The 27,990-nt window shown below is 52.1% G+C and overlaps 1 protein-coding gene across 2 annotated transcripts; it reads right to left on the reverse strand.

Moving 5' to 3' along the window:
* Nucleotides 1–775: 775 nt before the first annotated feature.
* DHX34 (DExH-box helicase 34) lies at nt 776–27,462 on the reverse strand. 2 transcript variants are annotated; one of them, XM_010946868.3, is made up of 17 exons: nt 27,366–27,462; nt 23,110–24,090; nt 19,919–20,230; nt 17,198–17,452; nt 14,955–15,057; nt 14,348–14,565; nt 13,561–13,735; nt 12,097–12,290; nt 11,299–11,400; nt 9,442–9,684; nt 9,035–9,208; nt 8,562–8,679; nt 7,315–7,421; nt 4,795–5,076; nt 3,773–3,949; nt 3,477–3,615; nt 776–2,832 (listed from the first exon to the last, which is right to left on the reverse strand). In XM_010946868.3, the coding sequence occupies exons 2-17, from the start codon at nt 23,812–23,814 to the stop codon at nt 2,699–2,701; spliced, it is 3,438 nt and encodes a 1,145-aa protein (XP_010945170.1). In that variant the 5' UTR covers nt 23,815–24,090; nt 27,366–27,462; the 3' UTR covers nt 776–2,698. The 2 variants fall into 2 exon arrangements, with proteins under 2 accessions (XP_010945170.1, XP_045366583.1); XM_045510627.2 differs by lacking the exon at nt 27,366–27,462 and adding an exon at nt 27,265–27,339.
* Nucleotides 27,463–27,990: the final 528 nt, after the last annotated feature.

Raw genomic sequence — 27,990 nt, forward strand, 5'->3', positions numbered from 1 at the left:
CTTATAAGTGGAATCATATGAGGTCTTTTGTGTCTGGCTTCTTTCAATCAACATAGTATTTTCAAGGTTCATCTCAGGGATGGCATGCACCAGTGCTTCATTCCTTTTTAGGACTGAATAATATTCCACTGTCTCAGAAGAATTTTGAGCGGAGAAAAGACAGAGTTGGTTTGTGCTTTTGCCCCTCAGGTTGCCACACAAAGCATGGACTAGGGAGGGGGTTATAAGTGGAATTTTGTCCCCCAAAGAGATATCCTCAAGCCCTAACTCCAGGACTTGTGAACATGACCTCATTTGGAAATAGGGTCTTGGCAGATGCTCAAGTTCCGATGTACCTGAGGAAACAGCCAGAAGTTTAGGGAAAAGCATGATGAAAAGGCAGGCCCATCAGAGTGCTGTGTGTAGGATGAAAGGAAGCGTGGTAATGACTGTTGAGGGGGCTAGGCCACTCGGTGGAGGGAGGTCTCTGAGGCCACTAACCAAAGGGTCAGACACACCTGTAATAACTGGGATATGTCTGTGTTCTGATGCTTTGTGGGAAAAGCAAACAGGATCCGCCCCCTCCATGCTGGGGTTCATCAAACTAACCCCATGCCCAAAGTTTCTTGGGTGGGGGATTCTAGAGGATTCTTTTTCCTTCCTTCTCCAGCTTTCCCAAATTTTCTATAATGGAGAAGAAAAATAGGAATCCAAAATCCAGGCAAAATTCCTGCAAAAAGGCATATGCAGAGTTGTTTGCTATTATTAGAAAAGACCCAGAAACAGGCAAAAGGCAGAAGAGGAAATGGTTTTTTAACAATGATTTGAATGGCACACTAAACAACAGGATATTTCACAGGTTCTAGAAAATCTAATTTTACAAGAACTTACAATGAGCTGGAGAAATACTCATGATTAGCCACAGAGAAGTATTAAATGGAGAGGACACAAAATGTCATTCAGGACCCTGAGTGGTTTCAAAATGTGTATAAACACAGGCAGAGAATGGCACGTGGGAGGATGGTCACCAGGATTCTCAGTCTACACGTGGATGGTGAATGATGGTAGATTTTCATCTTCCTCCTTATCTGCTTCCCTGCCTCTTCTCCATGTCCTCCCATGGTCTTCACTGCTGCTGACCCTGGGTGGGCTTGGCTGACCTCCACCCACCTCCTCGCAGCAGAAATTGGAGGCAGCAACCGCATTTCCCAGACACCCTTGCAGCTGGATTCTGGGTGTAGAACCATTACAGCAATGACAGTCCCTCCAGAGATGTGGATGGCAGAAGTGACCCCAGGGTCACAGCCAGGGCTGAGTGCTTTTGAGACCAGAGGACCCCGCTGGCACGTGGGTTCTGTGCTGTCGTCCTGGGCATCGTACCTGAGGGCCTGCACTAGAGCCCGCTACTCTAGCCTCCCTTGGTTTTGTAAGCACCCAATTCCCCATGTTAAATCCCTTCCTGTTTAAAACACCTGGAGTGGTTTCTAGTTAGGTTCCGATACCCACCTGAGAAAATCATGCATTGCTTTTATACTCGAGGGAAAAAAAAAATATATATATATATATATATATACATATAAATGCTTTCCAAGATTTCTATATCAAAATGAAACCTCTGGGAAAAGCACAGTTTAGCTGTGTTCATTTGTCAGGGAAAAAAAAAAAATAGTGGAGCAGAGAGGTCAAGGGGTTTACCCAAGTCCACAAGATGTTAAAATCTGTCAAGTGCATTTCCTATTTTTAATATGGTGAACCAAACTGATTGATTTTCAAACATTAAACCAACTTTGTACACCGAGAATAAATCTCATTTGGCCATGATGGACCGTTCTTGTTATGTATTGCTGAACATGGGCTGCCAAATGTTTAGGATGGACTTTCGTGTCTACGTCTTGTCCAAGTCTGGTTCTGGCATTAGGGCAACGCTGGCTCATCAAACCAGCCCAGAGGTGTCCTCTTCCACCTTGTAAATGAGCTGTTGTTGACTGTGTCAGTTTCCTTCCCCGTCTGCTGGAGGTCACCAGTGAACCCACCCAAGCCTGTCCTCTGTTTGTAACTAGCAGTTAAGTTTCCTTAATAGAGACACAGGATTGTCCAGTTAATCTACTTCTTCTTGAGTGAGCTTTGGCAGTTCGTGTCTTTCAAGACATTTTTCCATTTCAACTGAATTATGGAATTTCTTGGCATCAAGTCATTCTCGGCATCCCCTATCCTTATCACATCTGTAGGGGAGGCATGGCCGGGGAGTCCACAGGGGACAGCTGAGAACTGCCCATGGACCTCACAGCAGGAATGGCCCTGGTGACGATGCCAGAAGTGGGTCTGGTAGTGCAGCCTATGGGCCCAAGTGAACCCTGAGCACCCCCCGACCTTGCCCGGTTCTCAAAGTGACACACATAGATGGGCTGATGCAGGGTCTCCCAGATCCTGTACATGGAACCTGAAGTCCCTGCTCAGCCTTAACTTCCCACACCCACACCAGAACACCTCAGCTGGCCTGCTGCAGCAGAAGGAATGACAGTTAGACTGTGGGGAGGACCAACAAGGGGCAGCTGCTACTTTCTGGCTGGGCAGGAGCAGGCTAAAGGACCCGAGTCTGTACGTAAGACTATTCATGTGTTCACGCTCCCTCCCTGTGAGGCTGGGACCAGACCGCAGTTCTGAGCCACAGCTGGGGGCTTGGGCAGAAGTCCTGGCCCTGGTCGGGGACTGGCTGGGCTCACACATGCTGCCTCCGGTGCCGCAGCACCTCTGTGGGTGTGAATAGAAAGTCCTTCTGGCAGGCCTCGCAGTGGTAGGGCCTTTGCAGGGCAGATGCCTTCTGGAGGGGCTCAGGGGCAGCTTCCTCAGCCCCTAAGGAAGAGGAGAAGGGAGGCTGTGAGGGGGGTGCTCCATGGTGTGCTCACACCACCCCCGACCCAAAATCCTGGGCACTTGTAGGGCTGGAGCCTCTGGATCTGCCTCCTCCAGGAAGCCTTCCTTGATTAATACACTTACAGAGGCAAGTCTTTACTTTGTGTCCCAGGGGCTGAGAGAGGTAGAAAGAAAGACAAAAGAAGAGACACAGAGGCTGAAAGAAACAGAGAGAGCCCTGGGGTGGGACTACGTTGCCCCCCTGCCACCTTCCCAACAAGCCCCAGGGTGTGGCATGTGGCGCAATGCAGCAGGCAGTGCATTGGGGTCTGCCCCCTGCGGCGTCCCCTGGGTGACAACAGGATGGGCATGGCCAAGGCAGAGACAGCTGTGGGGCAGAGAAAAGACTAAGAGACACACAGAGAAACAGACAGAAACAGAGATGCAGACCAGAGAGGCAGCGACACAGACCAGAGACAGACAGACACAAAGACATGAGAACGAGGTGGCTCCAGCCAGGGCAGAGGGTTGAGGTCGTGCGTCGCCAAGGTGTCAAGTGAATGCCCAGGTGCCGAGGGAACAAACACAGGCTGGACGGACAGCTGGCAGACACAGTGCCCCAGCCCCCACCGCCCTGGCCTCACCTGGAGGACCGTCCCGCGGGGCCTCAGGGCAGGTGTTCTCATGGGCGATGCGCTCCAAAGGTGTCAGAGGCATGTGCAGGCCACAGTGGGGGCAGGTCCAGAAGGTGCGGAGACAGTCGCTGTACAAGTCCGCGTCACTCTGTGACAGCCAGGCTGTGTCAGGGCTTGGCAATCTGCCCTGTCCCCCACCACCAGCCTGGGACCTTCCCAGAAGCCCTCGGGGCTGGCAGACCCCGCTCTGAAACCGCATCCCTGGATGAAGTTGGAATATGGTTGGGGGTGGGGTGGAATCTTACCGTGAGGCAGTTGTAGGTGAGGAAGGCAGTGACTGCGTAGCCCCCTTTGGTAGGGTGGGGGCATGGGGGAGAGCTGCCAAAGAGGCTAGGGAGACTAGGGGTGGCCGTGATGGTCTGGGGTCCCACGTAGAGGTTCTGGACTTCCAGCCCTGTGAGCCGCCGGAGGCTGTAGGAAACCTGAGAAAAGATGCAGGAGATAGAGGAGACAAACTCACACAGACATGATCACAGCACTTGGATCCAGCTGTGCCTAAAGTCCACCCCTGGACTTCTCAGTTATGGGGGCCAACTGCTTAAGCCAATCACAACATGGTTTCAGATACTCACTACCACAGGCTTGTCTAAAACATGCTCTGGTACCCCATCCCCCATCTCACCTGCCTTCCCCAGGTCCCTTTTCTGTTTCCTATCACTTGTGGGAACACATTCAGACCTGAAGTATGGCCTTCAAGTCCAGCCACCTTGCCCCTCCTTCCCTGGCACATCAGGTTGTTCCCCTTTCCCTGGCTCACTGGGTTCTTCCACTCCTCTAGGAAGCCATCCTGGATTGCACTGTTCTCTCCCACCCCATCCACATGTAGTAGAATCAGGATCAATTCTCAATCCCCACTTAAGAGGTAGGGGATTAGTTTCAAATCTGCTCTATCCAATTCTTCCTGTCTGTCCCCCACAAATAGACAGGAACCCTACAGCGCCCCACTCACATCCTGCAAGCCCTTAACTGCTAATGAGGGTTAACCTGCACCCCACGCACAGCAGGTGTTAATAAACATCCGGTGAATGAGGGCTGCAGCGGTTCATGGCGTGGCCTCTGGAGCCAGGCTCCTGGGATCAAATCCTGGCTCCAATCCCAGGATCAAAACCCCTGACCAGCTGTGTGACCTAGGGCTTGTCATCAACCTTTCTGGTTTGAAAACCCCCACATTGATAAGCCGGAAACTGGGCCCTCCAGAGCCTTAATCTTTGTGGCGGACAGCCCCCCCACCCCGGCCATGGGGCGCAGGCACCCAGGTGGCAGGTACCTTGGATGCCATGAACTGCAACAGCTCCCTGCTCAGGGCCGCCACCTCCTTGCGGTGGACCGGAGCCTCCTCCTCCTCATCTCCATCCTCCAGCCGCCGCCGGGCCTGGTGGGCCAGCTGCCGGTCCAGGGCACTTTCCCAGTGAGCCCGGAGCCGCAGGGAGGCTGCCAGGAGCCGGACAGAACTCTCACTGTCTGCCACCTGAAGCTCCAGCCAGCCGTCAGCCACCAGGCGGGAGCAGTCACCATTGGTGTCCAGGGACCGGCTGAACAGCAGGAGGGACTGGAAGAGAGACGGGCGGTGGTGTGAGGAGCAGGGAGCCATCTTAGAGAGGCCCCCACCGGCCTGGGCTCCTGCCCGCCGCCCTCATTCACCTCCCCACCCCCTAATCCAGACATCTACTTGTCTCTCCAAGGCATCCGCCCACCCACCCAGCCAGCTCTGCAGCAAATATTGACCACACTCCTACTCTGTGCCAGATACTCTTCCAGGTGCTGGAGATACAAGCGTGAACAAGATAGGCTAAGTCCTCACCCCATGGAGCTGACCTTCTGCTGAGGGTGGGGGCTACACGTGCATGCCCCTGTCAATACTCCTCAGACGGTGGACCTGATGTGGACGTGTCACAATAAATTTTATCCTCAAGATATCCAAACAAATGTTGAGTGCTAGTTAACGGGAAGCAGGCTGAAGTACTTAAGGGTGAAGGACACTGATGTCAGCAACTTTCTTTAAAATGTACCCAGAAATTAAGAAAGAAAACCCACCTATTAAAACAGACTGACGGGCGGAGAGGTGATAACGCAAAGACCAAATGTTCTCTGTGGGACTGGGGACTGGGAGTACGAGAGGTCGCTGCACACTTCTTTCAACTTTTCTCTTTGAAAATTGTCAAGATGTTGGGGAAAATTCTCCAGGACAGGGTTGGGGGAGTGGATGGGGCAGGACTGGCCACAGGTGGATGGTACGTGGGGCTGAGTGATGGAACATGAGAGTTCAATGGGCTATCCTGTCTACTTTGGGGCCTGTTTAAAATTTCTCTATCATAGAGAACTGTACCGGGCTGGGGAGACTGAAATATCAGGCCACATCTCGGCTTGCAAACGCATTTCTCTCCTGAAGTCCTGGCTGACCGCCAGCACTCCTCCCCACAGGCCGCTGTGTTCCAGTCTGGCACCAATACGAGTGCCTGGCCTGGTCCTTTATATTTATTTGTGTTTCTCTTTACTGTCTGCCTCTCCCACTCATACACAAGCCCCACGAACCCTGAGAATTTTGTCCATTTTGATCACAGTTGCATCCCCGGCACCAAGAAGAGTCCTTTGTGCCTGGCACGATGTGGCCACTCAATATACATTTGAATGAATACATAATGGAGCAGCTCAGAGTTAGCTTTCATGGTGTCAGTGGGCCTCACAGTGTCAGCAACATCTCCGGAGGCTCTGGGAGCCCAAAGGGTTTCTCTTCTCCTTCTGCGTTCCCTGGGACGGAAGCGAGGGGGTCAAGGTAACGGGGACACTCATCTGATGGGGGGAGGCTGCCAGCGCAGCCCGTGGCCCTGAGTTCTGGCTCAGCCCCTTGTTCACTGTGTGGCTGAGGCAACTGACACACCCTCCTCTCCATCCCCACCCCAGCCTCGTCTGTCCCCCTATCGGCGAGAACCACGAGAACCATGGCTGGGCCTGGGACCACGGGGTGGCCTGCAGACACATAAACAAGTATATCTGCAAACTCAGCGCGTCCTCAGCCTCCACTGGGTGCACCCGCCATCCTCTCCTGTCCTACGACTGCAGTCACCCTCCTTGCTGGCCTCCTGGCCTCAGCTCCATGTCAGACCCTGTCCCAGCTCTGCTCAGAACCCTGTGGTGATGGGTGGGGAGGGGGAATCCAGTCTCACCCACCTCCCTGACCTCTTCTCCAGCTGCTCTCCCCTTCACTGACTCTGCTCCAGCTGTTCCCTGCACACACCAGGCATATGGTGCCTCAGGGCCTTTGCACTTGTTTTCCACTCTGCCCAGGATGCTCTTTCCCCAGAGATCCCTATGGCTCCCTCCCTCCCATGGGTCTTTGCCTGGCTGCACCTTCTCAAAGAGGCCCACCCAGATCTACTAATTTCATACTAGAACCTGCCCCTCCCCTCCCCCTCAAACCCCCTACTCCCTTATCCTATTCTCTTTATTCTTCCACCAACTCTTATCACCTGCTACCATATCATTTAGTGCTGTACTGTGTTTATTGCTACTGTCCATCTTCCCCTGCCAGATGTGAGCCCCAGAGAGCAGGGGGAGAACAGGAACCACCAGGGACCAGGTCTTGTCTCGTGTGCCTTCCACAATTTGGTGCACAGCAGGCGCTCAGCAGGTGACGAATGAATACAAAAAACAGAAGACAACAGCCGACCTGATGCTGTGCCAGCCTGTGGGGAAGGCGGCCCCTTCATACCTACCCTGTGCCTCCTGCCCTGGGGACACAGTCACAGAACGGGGAGCTGGGAGGCAGGGAGGCCGGGCAAAGACCCACCTGGAGAGCAGGGATGCGGACACAGTTCACCAGGTACGGTTTGTTGGTCTCCAGAAGGGAGACAAAGGTGAGGAGCTGGTGCTTGCTGCTCATCTTGTCCTTGTCATCTGAAAGGGTCAAGAGGTCAGCTCAGCATCCCACCTCCAATCCCCCACCCGACCCCGTCGTCCCCAACGGGCTGCCGGTTCCTCTAGGATAATCACACATCCACACAACGAACACACTCGTGTGTAACGATAAAATGTCTGGGGCTTATTTTTTAAATACTTTGCCAGGCTGAATGCAACTATGGCTGTTCAGTGATATTAAGAAGTATTGTCAATTTTGTTGGGAACATAATAGCATTACAGTGATGCAAAAAACAGTCCTTATGAATATGATTATCATTATTATTATCAAATGGTATGATGTCTGGGACCTGCCTTAACATGCTCCAGGAAAAAGGGAAAAAAAGCAATGGGACAGAAGCAAAGCGGTTGGTAGATGCCGCTGAGTGAGGGTGCGGAGGCTTTGTCACGCTTTCTACTTTGAAGATGTTGGAATTTTCAAAATTCAAAAAGGAGAAAAACAATATAAGAAGAAGAAAGTAAAACGACTAGGAATTCATAGCAGTTAAAGATTAGACAAGAAAATTTCAAATTCTATCTTTGGTGTTTAAAATTACAAACCTCATCCTCTGGGGGTTACTATTTACCATCTTAATACAGTACATTACTTTCTTTACAACCAAGGGACAAAGCACACAAGCAGCCCTGCAGGTGGCCGGGGGGACACTCCCACCCCAGCGCACCTCAGGAGGGGCGCCCAGGATGGGACTGGTCTCATCCAGGCAGCACTGGAGGCCTAGATCCCACTAGATGAAAGGAATCCAACTGACTAAATGCTGGGGCTGGGGGAGCCCCCCCCAGGACGACCAAACCCTGAAGTTCACAGGGCTCCCGGGACATGCCTCCTGGCAGGCACTGCTCTACCAGCTAAAACCGCAGGCCTCGGGAACAGCCATGGGGCTCGAGGCCCAGCACCACCAGGAGGAGCATGAGGCTGAGTATGGGGTGAACTTGCTAAGGCCACCCAGTGAGGTCTGGCTCCTGGGACCCGCAGGTACCACATCAGCAGCCCCAGCGAAGGAGGGGTGTGGGGAGGAGCAAGGGGGTGACCCCAGATGGCGAGGTGCACCCCAAGGTCACGGTCCCTGCCCCTCGCATCCCAGTGGAGGGCTTCTCCCTACCCGCCTGGGCTCACGGTACCTCGGCTTCCTTCGCCACCCCTGACCTCCGGCTCCTGGGTGTGCAACACCTCAGGGTTGTTGGCGAAGACGCAGGTGGGGTGCAGCACGGTGCCCTGCTTGGCCTGGGTGTGGAAGATCTGGAGAAGTCAAAGGTGGGGCCGGGTGACGGAGGCCCTCGGACCTGCTCTTCCCACTGCCAGGTTCCTACTTCCATGTCTCCCCTCAGAAGTTCCCTCCTCCAGGAAGCCCTCCCTGATCCTCTCCCAGGCTGGTCAGGTCCCCCTCTCTGTTCTCTCAGCCCCCAGGTCCCCATCTCAGCCCCAACCGCTCTGGGTCATCTGTCTGGGAACAGGCCTGTTCCTTCCACTGGACTGGAGTCCCATGAAGGCAGGGCCAGGGCTGTTTCGGTCACTACTGTGTCCAGCACAGAGCAGGCGCTGGGAAGGGGTGACGGACAACACTAAGGGGATGGGGAGAGGGAAGGAGGCCCACCTGGTCCGAGTCCTTGCGGCCGCTGTTGAAGGGGTCCGGGACGGCGAGTTGTGGGTAGAGGCCTTGGCCCAGCACTAGCTTGAGCAGGGCCATCTGGTCCCGGGTCAGGGCCTGGGCTGAGCTGGCAGCTGCCTGCAGCTGCTCTAGGTTGTGTCTCAGCTTAAACTTCACATCCTGGTGGCAACACGGGGGAAGGTGGGTTCCTGAGGGGCCCTCCCCGCTACCCCAGGGGCCTGGACTAGGGTACGTGAATCCAAAGGGTTCTGCAGACTCCTGTCCGTAGAAAACTGTCTCCTGAGGTCAGGGCAGAACCATATCCCCACAGACCCCAGGACAGCCCATGTCCCACCTCTATCAAACTCCATCCCCGTTGGCTCCAGGCACCAGACAGCCCCACAGCGCCCCACCTGGATGTCCACGTTGTCGCCGGCCCCCTGGGAGGTTGTGCGATCTGGGTCCTCCTCACTGGAGTAGCCATCCTGCTCCTCCTGGAGCCGCAGCACCTTGCGCCTGCGCCCTGCGCCCTCCTCGTGCTGGCGTTTGAGCTGGTAGAGCGCCTGGCGCTCCCGGCGCTGCTGCAGCCGACTGTAGCTGTCCCCTGGCTTCGGGTCCTGGGCCCCAGCCAGCAGCCCGTGGTCCTCCAACAGCTCCTGGGGGCAGGTGGGGCGCAAGTGAGGGACCCAGGGCCAGTCAAGTGGGCTCCAGATGGAGATGCATGTTCCAGTCTGGGGCCTGTAGCAGGCTGGCGAGTGATCTCACCCCTACAACAGCACTTCTCCTCAAACAGAAATTGGGGGCCCTCCCAGGACCTCCCTGCTGGGGCTGTTGGGGCTGTTGGGGCTGAACAGGACTGTACAAGAGCACGCCTTTGCATAGTGCTGGGCACATGACTGTTCCGTGAAAGGCTATCTTTGTCCCCGGTCAATGGAATGCCTGGGCTGGGGACAGGAGGGAGGAGAGGAGGCCAGGCGATCATCACCCAGGGTCCTTCCTGAGGAACTCTCCACACAGCCGGCTCCGGGCTCCAGTTATGCTCTGACCTGCCCTTCCAGGCCTGCACCAGCCCTGAGGGTTTTCTACACTCCTGGTTCTGACTGCGGTGCTTTGGCTGGCGGCAGCAGCAGCTGGGATCATTTGGGAAATTGTCAGAAACGCCAAGACCTGGGCCCCATCCCAGAAGGACTGAGTCCGTGTCGGGGGGGTGGGCGGGGAATCTGGGTACAACAAGACTCTCCTGGGGATTCTGATGCACCTTAGAGACCTCCTGCCCACGCCTTTGTAAACAGCCTCCCAGAGACCCTACTGGGTTAGTTTCTCAGTGTCTGGGGCCCAACAATGGTTGAGCCGCTGCCCTTTAGAAAGTCAAAGACATTGAGGGATGCCAAGAATGGTTGGGACATCAGTGGTCACCAATGTGGGGATCCCTGTTATTGCATGGGAGGTCTTGGTGGCGACCGCCCACTCTGGGCCTCGATCTGCCCTCCTGCAGCCACAGGGAACAGTTACACCAGGGATTCTTTTATTTTATTTTCATTCCGTGGCATGCTACACGGCCGCGGAAAAGTACACAGCAGCAGATCGTTTTGTGCTCAGATGGAAAAACGCCCGTGGAATATTAATGACAGGAACAAGCTATAGAACCACATAATAATAACAATGAAAACTGCAAACACTTGTATGAGACCACCTGTGTGTTAGGCCCTGTTCTGAATGCTCTATGTGTATTAACTCATTTAACCCTCACGAGATCGCCCAGAGGCAGGGGCAATTTTTAGTTTCCCCTTTTTTTAGAGGGAGAGGCTGAGGCCCCAAGAGGCACAGGAACTTGCCCGGGGTTGAACTGCCAGCAAATGGCAGAGCTCAGATCTCAGGCTCCAGATCTGGTGCCCCCAACCATCATTCTGTGCTGCGTCCCAGCACTCAGCCTCTGCAGCCAGTTCAGCACTCCGGCTCCAGAGGGCGAGGCTCTTCATGAGAATGAGTCATGTGACTGCCTGTCCTGTCCACCCCTCTAGGAAGCCCTCCTGGATTTCCACCCTGTTGCCCTCCCCACCCCCCACCATCCCCAATACCTGGTTGTGTGATGGTGGGGGAGGCGGGTGTAGGTTGGGACTCCAATGATTGTCGGAGGAGGAGAAAGACCATGTTCTGGAATGTATTCACACATATTCTCACTCCGCCTCCCCCTGACCCCCGTCCGCAGGTTTGCTCCTGGCCCTATGTGCCAGGGCAGGCTGGCTCCTACCCCTCAGCCTGGGCCTCACCTTGAACTGGCGCCGCAGGTTGGCCATCTCGTACAGCCGATGCTCCTCTATGCCCCGGCGGCGGCACCACTTGCGTGAGTTTCTGTTCCGTTCAGATTTCACCTGGGTGGGGGTCCGGACACCAGTGTCAGGGCCTGGCCAGCTGGGAGAAGGGGCAGGGGTGCTGACCCACCGCCCAGGCGAGCCCAGTGTGAGCCACTGGGAGGAGGTGAGGCAGGTGGGAGACCCGCCAGCGTTCCCTCAGCGACACCTGCTTTCCTCCTCCTTTCAGGTCTCAGCCCCACTGCCCCCTCCTACAGGAAGCCCTCCCAGACCACACTGGGGCAGACACCCCCTGCTGGGATCTTCCAGTCCCTTAGACTCCCCATCACACCCCATGCTGGGTGGTCACTGTCCAGGGACGGGTCTGTCTCCCTGCACTGGACTGTGAGCCCCAGGAGAGCAGGGGCAGGTAGTTTTAGTCACCACCAGGTCCCCAGCACTGCCCGGGACCAAACCAGGCAGGGTCAAGGAACACATATTCCATATACAGACACTACCCTAAGGTGTCTGCACTTTCTCCAGATGGTACTGGTTTTAGTGCTTTAGAAACCCAGGCTCCCCCTCAAGCCGGGGCCTCTGCCTGTGCTGGTCGCATCAGTGGTGGAGATGGGGTCCTCCCCAGGCAGGCCGGGTCTGTGGAGGGCTCAGTGGTCCTCCCTGGGGTGGGCAGAGGGGCACAAGGAGGAGCCATAGCCTCAGGGAGGTCTGACCTCTGCAGAACGACAGCCCAACAGGGCACCCTGCCACCAACCTCACCTGCACCCAAGCGTTGAAGACGTTGAAGAGCGTAAAGGGGTCACCCTGGTCACTCTCCAGGGGCCGCCGCGTGGCCGCACACTCTGGGTTGCTCTGGGCGCTGCGGGTGAAGGGCGACTGGACGCTGAGGGCAGCCGCGATGGTGAGCACGGGCTCCGCCAGGTGGAACAGGGAGCCCAGGATCAGCATCTTCCCTGTGGGCGGACACACGCTGAGCCCTCAGGGCCTCGGGGCGCCCCCGGACCCGCCCTCCACCTTGCCCACCAAGGGACAGAATCAAACCCAGAATCACACCCCAACATGATGAAAGACAGTTTCCACCTGCACGTCACGCATCTGACCCATCCTCACTGTTCCCCTTGCCGACCTTTCCAGAAAGTTTCTGTCACACTTATCATAAGATAAAGCTGGGCAGTAGAACAAAGCTGTCCCAGAACCCCCTTGGCTCTGTCATCTTGGGCAAGTCCCTCCACCTCTCTGTGCCTCCATCTCCCCATCTGTGAAATGGACTAACAGCAGCACTACCTGCTGGGGGTGGGAACTCTCACTGGTGAAGCCCTCAGAGTTCCACTCAGCACAAAGCATGACCGGTGACTGAGCCAGCTGGGCCCAGAGCTGCCCAGCACTGCACCACTGTGTCTCCTGCCCCGCAGGGTCTGGGGGCCGACGGCGCCAGCCTGGCTGGGGTGTGCCTACCAACTACCTGCTGCACGACCCTGGGTAAGCGAGTGACAGCCTTCCTCTGAGCCTCAGTTTCCTCATCTGCACAACAGGGGTGCCCGGAGGCCCTCCTCTCATCAGGTAAAGATTAAATAAGGGCCAAAAAGTCTCCCACTGACACACAGCAAATGACCACAGAACATTCTCTTTCCTCTCAGATCTCCTTGCACTAGCCCCCTTCTCTCTAAAACAAACAAAAATAACCACCTTCACAGCCCTGGGCGGCCCTCAAGGTTGGTGGTACCCAGCCTCCTGCCCGTCCTGGAGCTCCAGCGGGCGGCAGTGATGGGGACTGTAATGATACTGACATAGGCAGGAGGTTCCCTTGAGCATCACGCTTGGGAAATGGTGCCCCGGGTGGTAGAACCCAGCTGGGGATATTCTGTGGGCCGTGGATTGCTGGTAGATACAGAATGTCTTATGTCAGGGGAATCAGGCAAGATGAATACGCCTCGGTCAGCAAGATCCTCGGAAGGGGCAGGGAATGACTCAGGAAAGAGCAAGAGGAAGAGGCAGGCAGTTTTGACATCCTTACAACCGCAAGAGATGGGTACCAGGGTGGGGCTGGGAACAGACTGTGCAGAGAGAGGTGTCTCTTTTGTTTACTGCCATATCCCTGCTGCTTGAACAGTGCCTGGCACAGAGGACGTGTGAATGAATGGACAGGGCCTTGAGAAGGAACAGGCTTGCCTCTGGGTCACTCACAATGGTGTCCCACACTCACTCCCAGCGGGGGCTCCTCACCAATCACGACGTCCACAGGCAGCTGGGCCAGCAGGGACCCGATGGGGGTGAGGGCCTCTGAGCTGTCCAGGGCCCCCTGGTCCTGGAGGTAGAGGATGGCCGTTTCCAAGCTGGATGGTGGTGGGGGCTCGATGAAGGGGAAGGTTCGGGGGTCCCCTACATTCATGCTCTTCATCTGGAATGAGAACCAAACCCCTTGGCCTGAGCCCCAACCAGGGTGAGTAGAAGGGAAGCGCATCACTTGTGGACCTGGCCCTCAAACCCTCCCGAACCCATCTCCCACGCTCCTTCACCCTCGCTGGCTGATGCCGATGAGGAAGAGGCCCTGGGGAGATGACAGAGATGCAAAACAGAAAAGGCCTCGGTCCCCTAATAAAGGAAGCTGTCCGCCAACCTGAGGACTAACATTCTGCTGTGTTGGCAGAACACAGCCGTTGTGAGTGGGTCTATTTGTCATAGCTGCCTAATCTAAGCAAAACTAACTACTGAGACATGAGCCGTGACACAGAACGTATTGAGAAACCCTGGTCTTAAAAGCCACTTCTTGATGGGTTTCCTGTCACAGCTGAAAGCACCGAGTCATGAGGTTCTGCCTATGACCCCGTGCATCCAGGACAACAGTTCTCCCCTCAACACGTGATCGGATGTTTGGAAGGGATGGGTTCCCCCCAGTGGCCAGGCAGCCCTGAGCTGTTGACCCTGAAACCCTGGGATTTGTCCTGTCTCAGTGCCTCCCAGGTTCCTCCCTGGCACTCAGGATCCAGTCCCCTCCTGGCCCCTGTCTCACCTGCAGCACCAATGCATCCAGGGCGACCCTCCGAATCTCCGGGACAGGGTATGGGGCAAAGGCATCATAGTCCGATTCGGCATACAGGCGGAAGCAGACGCCAGGGCCTGTGCGGCCTGCCCGGCCCTTCCGCTGCTCCGCACTGGCCTGACTGATCCAGAACTCCTGCAGCCGCTGCAGTTTGGCCTGTGGGTCGTAGCTCATCTCCTTCACCTTCCCTGGGTGGGCAGGGAACGTGTGTGCAGGAGCCACGTGGGCCCTCCACACGCCTGGCCCTTGACCCGGCCATTCATTCAGACACCCTCACTTATTCCTTTATTCCAGTAACACTAACCAATAGGTCATTCTGGGCCCCACAGTGCCACTTTGTTAATGTACTCTTCAGTTTCCTCACTGACACATCTTTTATTTATTTATTCAAGCCTTTACCCATTCAGAGGTTCAGTCATTCAACAAATACTATTAAGCACCTACCAGGTATCAGGCAAACAGCCCTAAACACTACCTACTCCCTGCTTCAGTGTGGAGTTCCCTCCGGACATGTGCACATCTCCAGACTTCACACTTCTCTCTAGGTCCCCAGGGTGGCTGAGGGGGCAGCCCTTACCAGAATCTACTACAAAGCGGATCCCATCAATGGTGACTGAGGTCTCAGCAATGTTGGTGGAGAGGATGCATTTCCGGACTCCAGGGGGGGCCACATCAAATACCTGGGAGAAAGTGAAGAGGCAGCACTGGGGGCTAATTCAGCCCTTACTGACCCGTGTGTCCCGCGGCCTCCTGAATACCTCCTGGAGCACCTCACACCCATATGTATAAAACAGCTTCAGCTTCCTTCCACTGAACCCTTTCCTCCTCAGGTCCCCATCTCACAGATGGCGCAAAATCTACCGGGTCACCAGGGATGGAAACTGGGGCTGCCCTAGGTCTTCCCTCCCTCCTCATACATCTAGCCACACCTGATCATCTTGAACATTTCATGATTTCATTCCCTCCTCCCCAAACCCACAGCCTCTGCCCTGGTCCAGGCCCCTGCTTTCCACCTGGATCCTGCCCAGCTTCCTCCCTGTTCTCTGGCCTTCTGGCCTCTGGTCTCATCCCCTCCCATCCATCCTTCATATGCAGCAGAGGAATCTGCTGAAACACAACTGGCACCGCCCCCACCTTTCTCAGAACGCTTCTATGACCCCCCAGAGCACTCAGGACAAATACGAGCACCACATTGGGTCTTCAAGTCCCCTGGTGGTCTAACTCCGCCCAACTCTCCAGTCCCATCTCTCCTGACTTCCCCTTCACAATCTGGATGCAGACAATTCAAGTGTAGTTCCCCAGCTGCCCTGACTTTTTCTCACCCCAGGCCCTTTGCACACACCCTCCTCATGGACCCAAGAGCATAGTGGTTAAGAGTGGTGGGCAGCAACTACAGCCTGTGGGCCAAACCCACCCTGCCACCTATTTTTGTAAACCAAGGTTGTTTTTTTTTAATTAAAAAAAATTTTTTAATGGAGGCACTGGGGACTGAACCCAGGATCTCATGCATGCTATCCCCACCCCTCTAAATCAAGTTGTGATGAAACACAGCCTCATATGGTCAGTCTAGAGCTGCTTTCTAGCTGTAATAGTAGAGCAGCTATACACAAACCATACGGCCCACAATACCTAAAAACATGCACTCTTTATGGCAAGTCTGCCAACCTCTGGTTAAAAGCATGGGCTCTCGTACCAAATTACCAAATTAGTTTGGCTCTGCCAATTATATGACTTTGCACAAATGCTTATGCCTCAGTTTCTGCATCTGTTGAATGGGGACAACAATGGACCTGGCAGATAGGGCAGCTATGAGGATGAGAGACAAGGCGGGTACAGATCTCAGAACTCTGGTCAGCATGCAAGTGTTCCACATACTTTGGCTGGGATACGCTTAGTGCCAAGGGAGGCACTAAGGAGGTGCTCAAAGGTTCTTTCTTCAATCACTAAACGACCAAGTGTGACCTGAAGGGATTCTTCCCAAGGGGACTGTGGGAGTCAGGCCCTAGGATGGCCTGGGGGAGTCTCGCCTCCTGGGATTCACACACTCCCAGTACCCTCCCCCTGAACAGGGCAGACCGCGTTAACCAAGGGATACTGCAGAAATGATGGTTCGTGATTTCCAAAGCTAGGTCATAAACAATGTTGTGGCTTCTGCTCTGGTCTCTTGGGAAGAGCCAGCCACCCTATTGTGAGGACACTCAGAAAGCCCCCTAGAGAATCTTTCAGCCCCAGCCAAGCCTTCAGATGACAGCAGCCCCATATGTCATCTGACTGCAACCTCATGAGAGACTCTGAGCCAAAACCACCCAGCTAAGCCCCTCCCAGATTCCTGATCCACAGAAACTGTGTGAGATACTGAACGGAACAGTCAACATGCTGCTAGGTTCTGGAGTAATTCGTTACATGCCAATAAGTAACTAAGACAGTGACACGAAGGCCTCTCTCCCAGCTCCCTTTCACTCCAGCCTTACCATCTACCACTCCAGGTCTCACCATCTTTTCCCCACACCCAACTCACAGATTCCCACCTCCAGGCCTTTGCTCCAGGTGCTCCCCCAACTAGACTGCCCTCCTCCCTCTTCTCCTACTCAGAGTCCTCCTTGTCCTCCAAGGCTCAGCTCCAATGCCTCTGGCCTCATCAGGAAGCTCACCCTGACACATACTCCCCCACCCAAAGATGGGAGCAGCCCCTCTGCCACCCACAGCCCTGAGGGGTGGTGTCACCTCGGCCCTGCACTAGCCACTCCCAACCCCTCTTCCCCCTCTGCCCTGCACGGCTAGACCCCCGCCCGCCCCACTCCACCTGGCCAAGTGTGATACCTTGTCCTGGTCGGCCACGGAGAGGGCGCTGTGCAGCGGTAGCACCACCCAGCGCTGAGTGTGGCTGGCGTAGGTCTGGGCGGCCTCGAGCACAGCGCTGATCTCTGCCATGCCGCTGAGGAAGACCAGGAGGTCGCCCCGCTCCTCAGCAGGGTACTTATTGTCAATGGCCTCCAGCACCCTGAGGAAGGGCCGCGGGTCCAGCTTCTCCGACTTGGACGTTGTCGGCTCGACCTCTTGTGGCTGGTACACGACCTGGGAGGAGACAGCCCCAGCCAGGGGCACACCGTGTCATCCCAGCTCAGAGCCATGTGGCTGGGAGGCCACAGGCTGACGGAGAAGACACAGATCAGTCAGGCAGCAGACGGCACACTGACATAGGATAACTGGACGAGGATATAGTAACAGGACGAAGTGTCGAGGTAATTGGAGGGTTTCTGGGGTGCTGGTAACGTTTGATGTTTTTTTAAATCTGGGTGCTGGTCTCTAACAGGCATTTAATTTGTGAAAATCAATTGAACTGTTCCCTGGGGACACATGCACCCTTTTGTGTTGGGAGTGTAACTCCAACAATGACTACAGAATTGTAAGGGGCGGAGCCAGTATTAAAACCCTAGAAATCACTTCTCTGAAAGCATCCTCACTTTTTTTTTCATGGCTACTTAGAAGACAGATTGATGGGCACTGAGACTGCGAAACCACAAGGGACAGTGCATTTCCTGGTGTTAGGAACTTCAGCACTGTTATCAATCATTGGCCCCAAGGTACAAGAGGAAGGAGGGATTATCAAAACCATAAAGGAGGCAGCTGTGTGGAGGGACATCTTGAAAGGAGCTGTGACTTCAGGTAAGGGTCACAGCCCACTAGAGACCTGGAGGGAAGGGGCTTTACTCTCCTTCCCCCACTGGCCAGCCGGAGCCAGAGGGGCAGGGCTTCATTAGTGCCATCCATACAGACGGGCCTCCCCAGGGAAGACAGGAAGTTGGGCAAGGGCAAAGGAGATCTGGAGAAGGACAAACAGAATCTACCCAGCGCAGGGCCATGTCTGTCTGTGAGTCGGACTGAAATCCTGGCTCTGTCACTCCTGAGCTGTCCCATGAACCAGGGACTTCACACCCCTGAGCTTCATTTTTACCTTTATGGGTGAAAGAAGGAAGGGAAGTAATTCCCCGCCCAGAACCACCAAGGCTGTGGTGAGGGACTCACGCAAGCTCTTGCTGTTCACTGTGCAGCGTGCAGTACACACTTGATAAATGTCAGCTGTGATCATCAATGTCATGGCTGATAAAACCCACACGCAGGCCATAGCAAATAGGTCGAGAAATGCGGGGAAAGTTCAGGGCAGAAGTTGCTGGGGAAACTGAAGAGCTAAAAAGGATCTTTGCCTAGCTTGGACAAAGCAAACTGTAAGAGGACCCAAAAACATTATTTTTCATGAGTACCAAAAAACTCCCTCTTTTTCATCTAAAAGGTCTGTTTCTTGATTTCAGCTTCTTAAGCAATAGCTGCGTCTCAGGTGGGCAGGCAGGTTTATGAAACACGGTGGAGACGAGCCTACCCCTAGGACTGCTATGAGCATGGGGTGAGATCATGTGTGTTGAGAGGTATGGGAGACCCACAGCGGTCCCCAGTAAGTCTGTTTTCTTCCTGAGCACCCATCACGTAGAGAGAGAAAGAGACAGAGAGAGAGTTGATATTTGCCAGCCTCCCTTGCAGCTACGTGGGGCTTAGTGATGCAAGGTCATGTCCAGCCTAAAGCCAAGCCGCTTTCCCTGGCCTCTGGCTCCTTCCCTCTTCAACCTCTGACCACACAAATCAGGACAACTCCCCCAGGACAGTGGTTCTTATCAGAGGTGGCTCTGTACCCCCATGGGACATCTGGCAACATCTAGAGACATTTTTGTTTCTCACAGCTAAGGGAGGAGAAAGCTACTGGCATCTAGTGGGCAGAGGCCACGGAGGCTGCTGAACACCCTGTAATGCACAGGGCAGCCCCCACAACCAAGAATTATCCAGCCCCAAATGTCAACAGTGCTGAGTCTGAGAAACCCTGCCCGACGAGGTGGTAGAGCAATGAGGAAGGAGGAGCCTGGGTCCCTGAATGACCATGTGCAACAGAGCTGCCCATCAGCCTGGACCAGCAGGACTGGAATACAAGAAAAATTAATTTCTATATTTTTTGAGCCTTTAAATTTTGGGGTCTCATCTAACAGGCACTTGTCACTCTACCCAGCACATGGTAAATACTCACAAAATGGTAGCTTTAATTGGGAGTTCAGTATTTGCAGATACTAACTACTATATGCAAAATAGATAAACAACAAGGTCCTACTGTAGAGCACAGGAGACTGTAATCAATACCTTGTAATAGCCTACAATAAAAAAGAATATGAAAAGGGAATATATATATATATATATATATAACTAAATATATATATATATATAAATATAAATATATTTATATATATATATATAACTAAATCACTATGCTGTATACCAGAAATTGACACAACATTCTAAACTGACTATACTTTGATTTCTTTTTAAATTAATTAAAAAAAGAAAATAGCAGCTTTGAAAAACAGAGAGGCAAGGGGAGAACATCCTTAATTAAAGAGATGGAGGAGAAAAAGAAGAGATGGGAAACAGAGCAGCAGAGAAGGGATATGTCCAGGTTGGCCAGAGACCAGGTGGGCAGTCTGGGGGTGAGGGGGCACTGACCGTGATGGGGAAGAGCCTCCCCGGCACCTGGACCACAGGGGCGCTGCCGAAGTAGCTGGAGAAGAGCGAGATGTTGATGGTGGCCGACATGAGGATGACCTTGAGGTCGGGCCGGGTGGGCAGCAGGCGCCGCAGGACACCCAGGAGGAAGTCGTTGTGGAGGTGTCGCTCGTGGACTTCATCCACAATCAGGACCTGGTACTGGGGCAGGCTGGGCTCCCACTGGATTTGCCTCAGGAGCAGCCCCACGGTCAGGAACACGATCTTGGTGGCCGCCGACCGTGTGCTCTCAAAACGAATCTGATAGCCGACCTGGGGTTGGGGGTGGGGGGTGGTCAGGAGAGCACCCTGGGCCTGGGCCACCACCCCTCACCCACCCCAGATTGAAAATCTGAGCAAATGTCCCACATCAAACTCTGGAGTCCAACGGGCTTAGGTTCAAATGCCACCTCTGCCACTTAGTGCCGTTGACTTGGGGCAAGCAATTCTATGCCTCAGATATGTATTTTTCCCTCTTAGATGCTGTGAGAATTACATGTGCTAATGCAGAGGAAGTGCTTGGCACAGAGCCTGGCGTATGATACTACTTAATTAGAATAGTTATGATTAATCTTTCTTTACGTCTTTACTGTGTTCCAGGAACTGCTTTGACTGCTTTATGTATATTAACTCATTTCATCCTCACAGTCACCACACGGTGTAAGCACTATTATTATGCCCACCTCACAGATGGGAAAACTGAGGTCACTCAGCCAAGGTAACCCGCTAAAAAGTCCAAGTGAGAAGAAATGTACCTTAACCCCTACCTCACATCATATACACACATACTGATTTCAGATGAATTACAGTTCTAAATGGAAAAGTTGTTAGGAAAAAACAGAACATCTTCATGACCTTAAAGTAGGCAAAAATTATTTAAACAGCACCCAGAGTGCCAACCATACAAGGAAAATGACAGACTGTATTATATTTAAATGGGGCACCATCATCAAAAGACTCCATTCAGAAAATGAACTCACAGAGTAGAAGACAAGATCTGCAATACACAAATTCTACAAAGGACTCATATTCAGTTTCTGTAAAGACTTGTAAGTCAAGAACAAAGACAAAAAATTACAAAAGACAAATGGGAAAAAGACTTGAACAGACACTTCACAAAAGAGGATCTCCAAATAACCAAAAAATACATGAAAATGTGTTAAACATTCTTAGTCATCAGGGAAACACAAAATGACACCCACAATGCAAATTAAAATGTGATACCACTACACACCCACTGGATAACCTAAAATGAAAAAGATTAACCATAACAAGAATTGGTATGACCCAGCAATCCCACTTAGACATATACCCAACAAAAATATATACCAAAAGGCTGCAAATGTAATTTGATGCGGCCACCATGGAAAACAGTATGGAGATTCCTTAAAAAACTAAAAGTTACCATATAATCCAGCAATCCTACTCCTGGGCATATATCAGGAGAAAACTCTAATTTGAAAAGACACAAGCACCCCAATGTTCACAGCAGCACTATTTACAATAGACAAGACATGGAAGCAACTTAAATGTCCATCAACAGATGACTGGATAAAGAAGATGTGCCATATATACACATATATATATAGGAATACTACTCAGCCATAAAAAAGAATGAAATAATGCCATTTGCAGCAACATGGATGGACCTAGAGATTGTCATACTAAGTGAAGTCAGTCAGACAAAGACAAATATCATATAATATTACTTGCATGTGGAATCTGAAAAAATGACACAAATGAACTTACTTACAAGACAGAAACAGACTCACAGACATAGAAAACAAAGTTACAGTTACCAGAGGGGAAAGGAGGTGGGAAGGATAAATTAGGAGTTTGGGATTAGCAGAAACACATTACTATATATAAAATAGATAAACAACAATGTCCTACTGTATAGCACAGGGAACTACATTCAATAGCTTGTAATAACCTATAATGAAAAATATATATACACATATATATACGTATAACTGAATCACTATGCTGTACACCAGAAACTAACATAGCATTGTAAATCAACTATACTTCAATTTTAAAAAATGCAAAAAAACAAAAAAGATGCAATTATATGAGCATGAAATAAGAAAAAATTTAAAAAAATAAAACTAAAAATAGAAAAAAAAAAAAAAAAAGACACCAAAAGGCATGCTATAGAATGTTGGCAGCAGTACCATTCACAAGAGCCTAAAACTGGAAATCTCCCAAATTCCCACCAACAGTAGAAGGGACAAATACTTGTGGCGCTTTCACAGCGGAATACCACAGAGCAGCATGAACAGTGCACACACACATGCTTACACCACAGAGTCGTCTCACAAAATTAATACTGAGTAACAGTAACAGAGGCCATGCTTGGCAACAGTGAATGTACTTTTTGATTCCATTTAGAAAAAGTAAGAACGAGAGGCAAAAGTCATCTGTGATCGTCTCTCATGAACGCAGGTGTGATAATCAATCCGGCACTCAAACGATAGCTTACCACAAAGAATTGTGATGCCTCCTGGGGCCTCAGGGCAGTACCCGGAAGTGGAAACAAGGTTTCTGGGGTGCTAGTAAGTTTGATTTTTTTTTAATCTGGGTGCAAGTTACATAAGCAGTCAACTTATGAAATTTCTCAGAGCTCTATATTTATGTGCCCTCTTTTGTGTTGAGTGTTATAACTTCAATTTACGTATTTTTAAAATTTTTTTTTCGGGGGGGGTAATTAGATTTATTTGTTTATATTTAGAGGAGGTGCTGGGGATTGAACCCAGGACACGGTGTATGCTAAGCACGCGCTCTACCACTTGAGCTATACCCTCCCCACTGAGTTTTGTAACTTCAACAGCAACACTTAAGTGGTGGAGCCAGGATTAGAACCCTAGAAGTCATTAGTAAGAAGGATTCCCATTCCTTTTTTGTGACTGCTGGGGAAAAAAGATTGATAAACATCTAGGCATTTCCAATTTCTTAACTCTTAAAGTGCTACCCTGGGTAATGTTAGTGCTTTTGTCATTTGGACCATATCCAGGCCAATCTATAGATAAATTTCTAGAAGAATCATCACTGGTTCAAAGGGTTAAGTGTTTCTGTAACTTTATCGATACCGTCAGCAACTTATTCCACAAGATCACAAGGGAAAAACCAGAAGCCTGTTAGGTCCCACTCACCTGCGAGCCATATTGACTGAGGCTCTCAAAGCCAACGCGCTTGGCCAGCGAGATGCAGGCAATTCGCCGGGGCTGGGTGCATGCCACGTGACTGAAGCCAGCAGCCAGCAGGTACTGGGGCACCTGAGTGGACTTGCCACAGCCCGTGTCACCTGCCACCACCACCACCTGGTGTTCCTTCAGCGTCTGCAGGATGCGGTTCCCATACTGGGCGATGGGGAGCGCTGCACGCTCACGCTGCAGTTTGGCCAGCCGCCCAAAAGCCTGCTTCTGGCCAAAGTCAAGGTAGTGCAACAGGGCTCGGCGGAACTCGGACACTCTCTCCGGGGGCAGGCACCTGCCCAGCTCCCGAGGGCCCCGAGTGTCAGGGCCAAGGACAGAGAGGTTGATGCGGTAGCGCGGGTCGTAAGTGCGAGGTAGGTCCGCCAGGGCAGTGATTCTGTGCTTGGGATGGCCAGCATCTTTTTCCTCCTTCCGGGTGGTCTTGAGATTCTGGAATCTCTGCAAGCGTTCAAAGAAGCTCCAGAATTTCTGGCATTCCTCAGAACCCTGGCGGATATAACCCTCATCATGGAAGAAGGCATCCTCGAAGAGGCGACGTGTCTCTGGACAATTCCAGTTCCATTTCTCCGGGGCCATCTCCTGACTGGGAGCCCGGTGTTGGTCCCGGTGACCCCTGCCCTCCCTTGTTCTGGGAGGGGACATGCTGTGGCTAATCCCGGCACAGTCACAAAAGTGGTGTCAGTTCTGATCACCTGGACCAAAAATTCTCTGCCATGGCTGTCTGCCTGCAGTGAGAGGCCAGGGCCTACAATAACAAAGCACTTCCTCTTCAGAGAGCTAACTTCCTTTTCATTGGTGATCCAGGATCACCACAGGCGATGACAAAGTGGCCTAGGTCAAGCTGGTGACACACAGGGCACCTCACGACTCCTGGGGTGATCTCTGGGATGGGCACAAGTTCATCCTGGGCCCTGAAGGCTTGCGGGAGGGAACATAAGACACGTTCATTTTCAGAAACATTTACTGAGAGCCTGCTGTTCTGTAAGCACCACACTGAGCCCCCACAGGTGGTCTTGGTCCCATGTCAGAGCAGACTCTGACAACCCAGTGATGGAGGCTGTGATAAAGGAAGCCAGGGGGCCTGTGGGAGCCTTCCCTGACCATGCTTGGGAGTCAGGGAAGGATCTCTGGAGGAGGGGATGTTTGACCTGGAGGAGAGTCAAAAGCAGAACCTGGTCATGAGGCAACAACAGGAGAGAGGTGCGGTACAAGGGAAAGAGTAAGGCAAGGGATCCTAATCTGGGGTCTACTGAGCTTCAGGACCCCTGGGAACCCTTTCAAATTAAGTGCAGTTTTTCAAGTGTTGCATTACACGTTTTGTTTTTGCCTGCCTGGCACTTTCTTTTTTTGTCTGATAACACTTTCTTTCCCAGAGCAGCCCTTCTTGGATTCCACATGGTTCCCACTGCCATTAAGCCAGAGAACCCCTATTGGTTGGGCAAGTGACAACAGCCTGGCCAATCACAGTGTCCTACTTCCCCTTTAACCAGTGATTGATCTGAGAAGAGGACACATGACCCGAGGAGGGCCAATCAGGGCCTTTCTCTGGAATCTACTCTGGTTTAGTAGGAGAGAAAAGCTCTCATTTTATCTAGTGACTAAGCAAGGATGATAGAAACCCAGAGTGTTTGCAGTAGCTCTTGAAGCAAATAGTCTTTCCTAGATACCTTACAGGGAAGCCTGCATGTGGGTACAGTGAGGCACACACAAGGGTGGTCACTGAGCGACTACAAGGAGAGAAGTGGAAGAGAGAAGGGGGGGAGAAGATTGACAACATCACTTAGTGATTGAGGCTTAGTTCCCTCCAACCCTCCACTTCACAGCTACACAAGAAAGTGTCTTTTTGCTTAAGATTTGGCTTCTGATTCTTAGCTGCATTTATGTTCTAACTCATAAAGAACATCCCTTCATCTGTGCAATTTTCTGGAGGGAAGCCCACCACTTAGATTTTTAAAGAAGTTTATGGCCTTAAAAGTGTTCTGAGTCTTCCGTGGTTAAGACTTTGGAGTCAGGCAGATATGGGTTTGAATCTCAGCCTTAGCATTTACTACATGCGTGGCCATTGGCAAATAAACTCCCTTGAGCCTTCCTTCATCTATAAAATGGGGACAATTCCATCCCAAAACACTGCAGTGTTTATCACCTAGCCTGACACAGAGAAGCTAAATAGTAACTACTATTCAAGTCCAGTGCTTTCTCTCCTCAGTGACTAACATAGGGAGAACAGTGAGAGGAACCACAGGCACAGAACCTGGAAAAAGTAAGCTCAAAAGGCCACAATTCACCTTCATATTGGTATTAGTGATGCTTTCACCTACTCTGCCTTCAGGCTCTCAGGGCCATCATGCAAGTGAGTTCAGAGATTCTTGTTCTCTGTAGTCTCAGAGGGACCTGGGCCAACTCTGGGAGTAATCAGAGTCAGGTAAAGGTTTCAACTGAAGAATGTGTGAACTGGCGGAGCGGCTTCCCACGGAAGCAGTAGCCTGTGGGGAGTGCACACCACTTTCTGGGCTGGGGGTTGTCACAGCAGCTTCAGAGGGAATTCCTGTTCTAGGAGGGAAGGAAAAGGAAGAGGTCTTGAAAGGCTGCTGTGATCCTGAGCCAGTGATTCTCAGAAAAGGACAGGGACAATGAAATGGAGGAGTGCAGTCCTCTCAGGCTGCTAACTGCCTAAGCGGGCACGTGTGGCCAGAATGACAGCATCATCGTGGCTCTCAGAGTCTCTCTTCCTAGGTCACCCTTTAGATTTTCTGGATCTACTCGTTTCTCTGTACCTGTGTCTCTGACCATCTCTTGCTCTCTTGGCCTATATTTCCTAGGCTTCTGGCTTTTAGAGGTTTTCCCTATTTCTCTCCTCTCTGGCCCTCCATCTGCAGTTCTCAGGTTCTTGTCTTTTTTGGTCCATCTTGCTCACCACCCTCATCTCTCTTGACTTTCCTTGCCTGGCCCCATCTCTTTCCATTTATCTGATTCTCTTCCATTCTGAGTCTATTTTCCAGTCTGATTTTCTCTGCAACTGTCTTTCTTCCTTTGACTCCACTCCTCTTCCATTCTCCATTTGACTTCATTTTCTGTTTGAACCCTTTTTTGACTCTCCGTTTCTGTCTCCATCCCTGTCTCTTCCTCCAGCATGACTCTCTTTGTCTCTCTCCATTTCTCCATCTAAAACTTTGTCTCCCAATTGTCTGAAGCTTCAACAATAGCTAACATTTACTTAGGGCTTGCTCATATATCTATCAGGTACTATTCTAAGTCACTCATATACATTTATATGCATACATATACATCATACACACACACAGATGGTTTCCTCACAACTCTAAGAAGGTGCTACTATCATTATCTGAGCCACAGAGTTTAAGTAGTAAGTAGCAGATGAGAAATTAAAATCTAGGGATTCTGGCTTCATTTAGCCCTGTCTTCATTTCTCCATTGTCTGGCTTTAACCCTCCATTTTTAAATTTGACACTGTCTTCTCAGTTCTATTTGCTTTCTCTCCTTTTCTCCATTTGCACTGCCTCGCCATCTCTCCATCCTCAGGATTACTCTCTTCATCTGTCTGGCTTTATCTCCCATTTCCTATCCATCTCGCTCCGTTCTGATCTCTTGAGTCTCCTTCCGTCAGCTGCTCTTCCCTTCTTCTCTCAACCCCTTTCATGTCAGCTGTTGTCAATTTCCCCCTACCTCACCATCTCCACCTTTCCCTATCCGTCGGTGTCTCCCTCCGATTCTGCCTCTCGTTCTTCTTCCAGTTTACTCTTCGGACTATTTCTGATCCCCAGTTTCCACTCTACGTTTCCCTCCATCTCCCAAGTTCACGGTGCGACCACATTTATCTCGTAGTCCCTATGAACCCATCAGCCTCTTGCCTTCGATCTCTCTAGTTTTCAGCTTCCCTCTCTCAACTTTTCCGTCTCTCGGTCCCTCAGCTTCTTGAAGCTTCTTTCTATTTCTTTCAGCCTCTCCGACCCCCAGGTTCTCTCAGGAACGCTCAGGTTCCATCTCTGTCCGCTTCTCCGGGCCCCTCGGCCTCCTCCAACACATTCCCTCATCCCGGGATTTCCCTCTACCCCTCGTTCTTTCCCAATCTACCCCCGACCCGGTACAACTCCGGCCGCCGCCGCCGCCGCCGCCACCGTTACAGCCGCCACCGCCGCCACCAGGGCCTCGCGCAGCCGTCCCGCCTCCCTCACCTCACTAAACGCCGCCAAAGCTTCCACTTCCGGTCCCCAGCGCCCCTCACGCACCCGAAGCCGGTTCTGCGCCTGCGCACGCCATCCTCACGGCCCGGCCCCGCCCCGCCCCGCCGCAGACAGAGGACCAGTGGGCAGCTGCGAGCGCCCAAGACTCACTCTGCGCTTGCGTACAGCACTCTCAGGCCTCTTCTCGCTTCGAGCGGAGCCTCGGGTGACAGCGCCCTCTAGAGGCTTGTGGAGTCGTGACGATGGAGACTTGCTCTACCTTGTACCTGAACAGCCACTTGCACCCTGGAATCGCGAGGACCCCGGGGTTTTAGCCCAACGAGGGAGCTGGCCGGGGCCCAGACACTATCAAAACATTCCCCTTGGTTTATTTATTATAATTCATAATTATTAATGCATAATTCTATTAATGTATATTTCACCTTATGAATTCACTTATAAATAATACAAATCAACTCCCCAGCTCCCTGAGGGCAGGGGCCATTTCTGTCTTGCAAGTCCTGTTCTCCAGCATCCACTACAGGGATTAGATAGTCTGTAAATGTTTGCTGAATGAATGACTCAATGAAGGAGGAAAGTGAGTTCTCTTTCGTCCTAGACGGGCCAGTCACTGTGG

This window comes from Camelus bactrianus, chromosome 9, assembly GCF_048773025.1.
Source record: "Camelus bactrianus isolate YW-2024 breed Bactrian camel chromosome 9, ASM4877302v1, whole genome shotgun sequence".
NCBI classification, from domain to species: Eukaryota; Metazoa; Chordata; class Mammalia; order Artiodactyla; family Camelidae; genus Camelus; species Camelus bactrianus.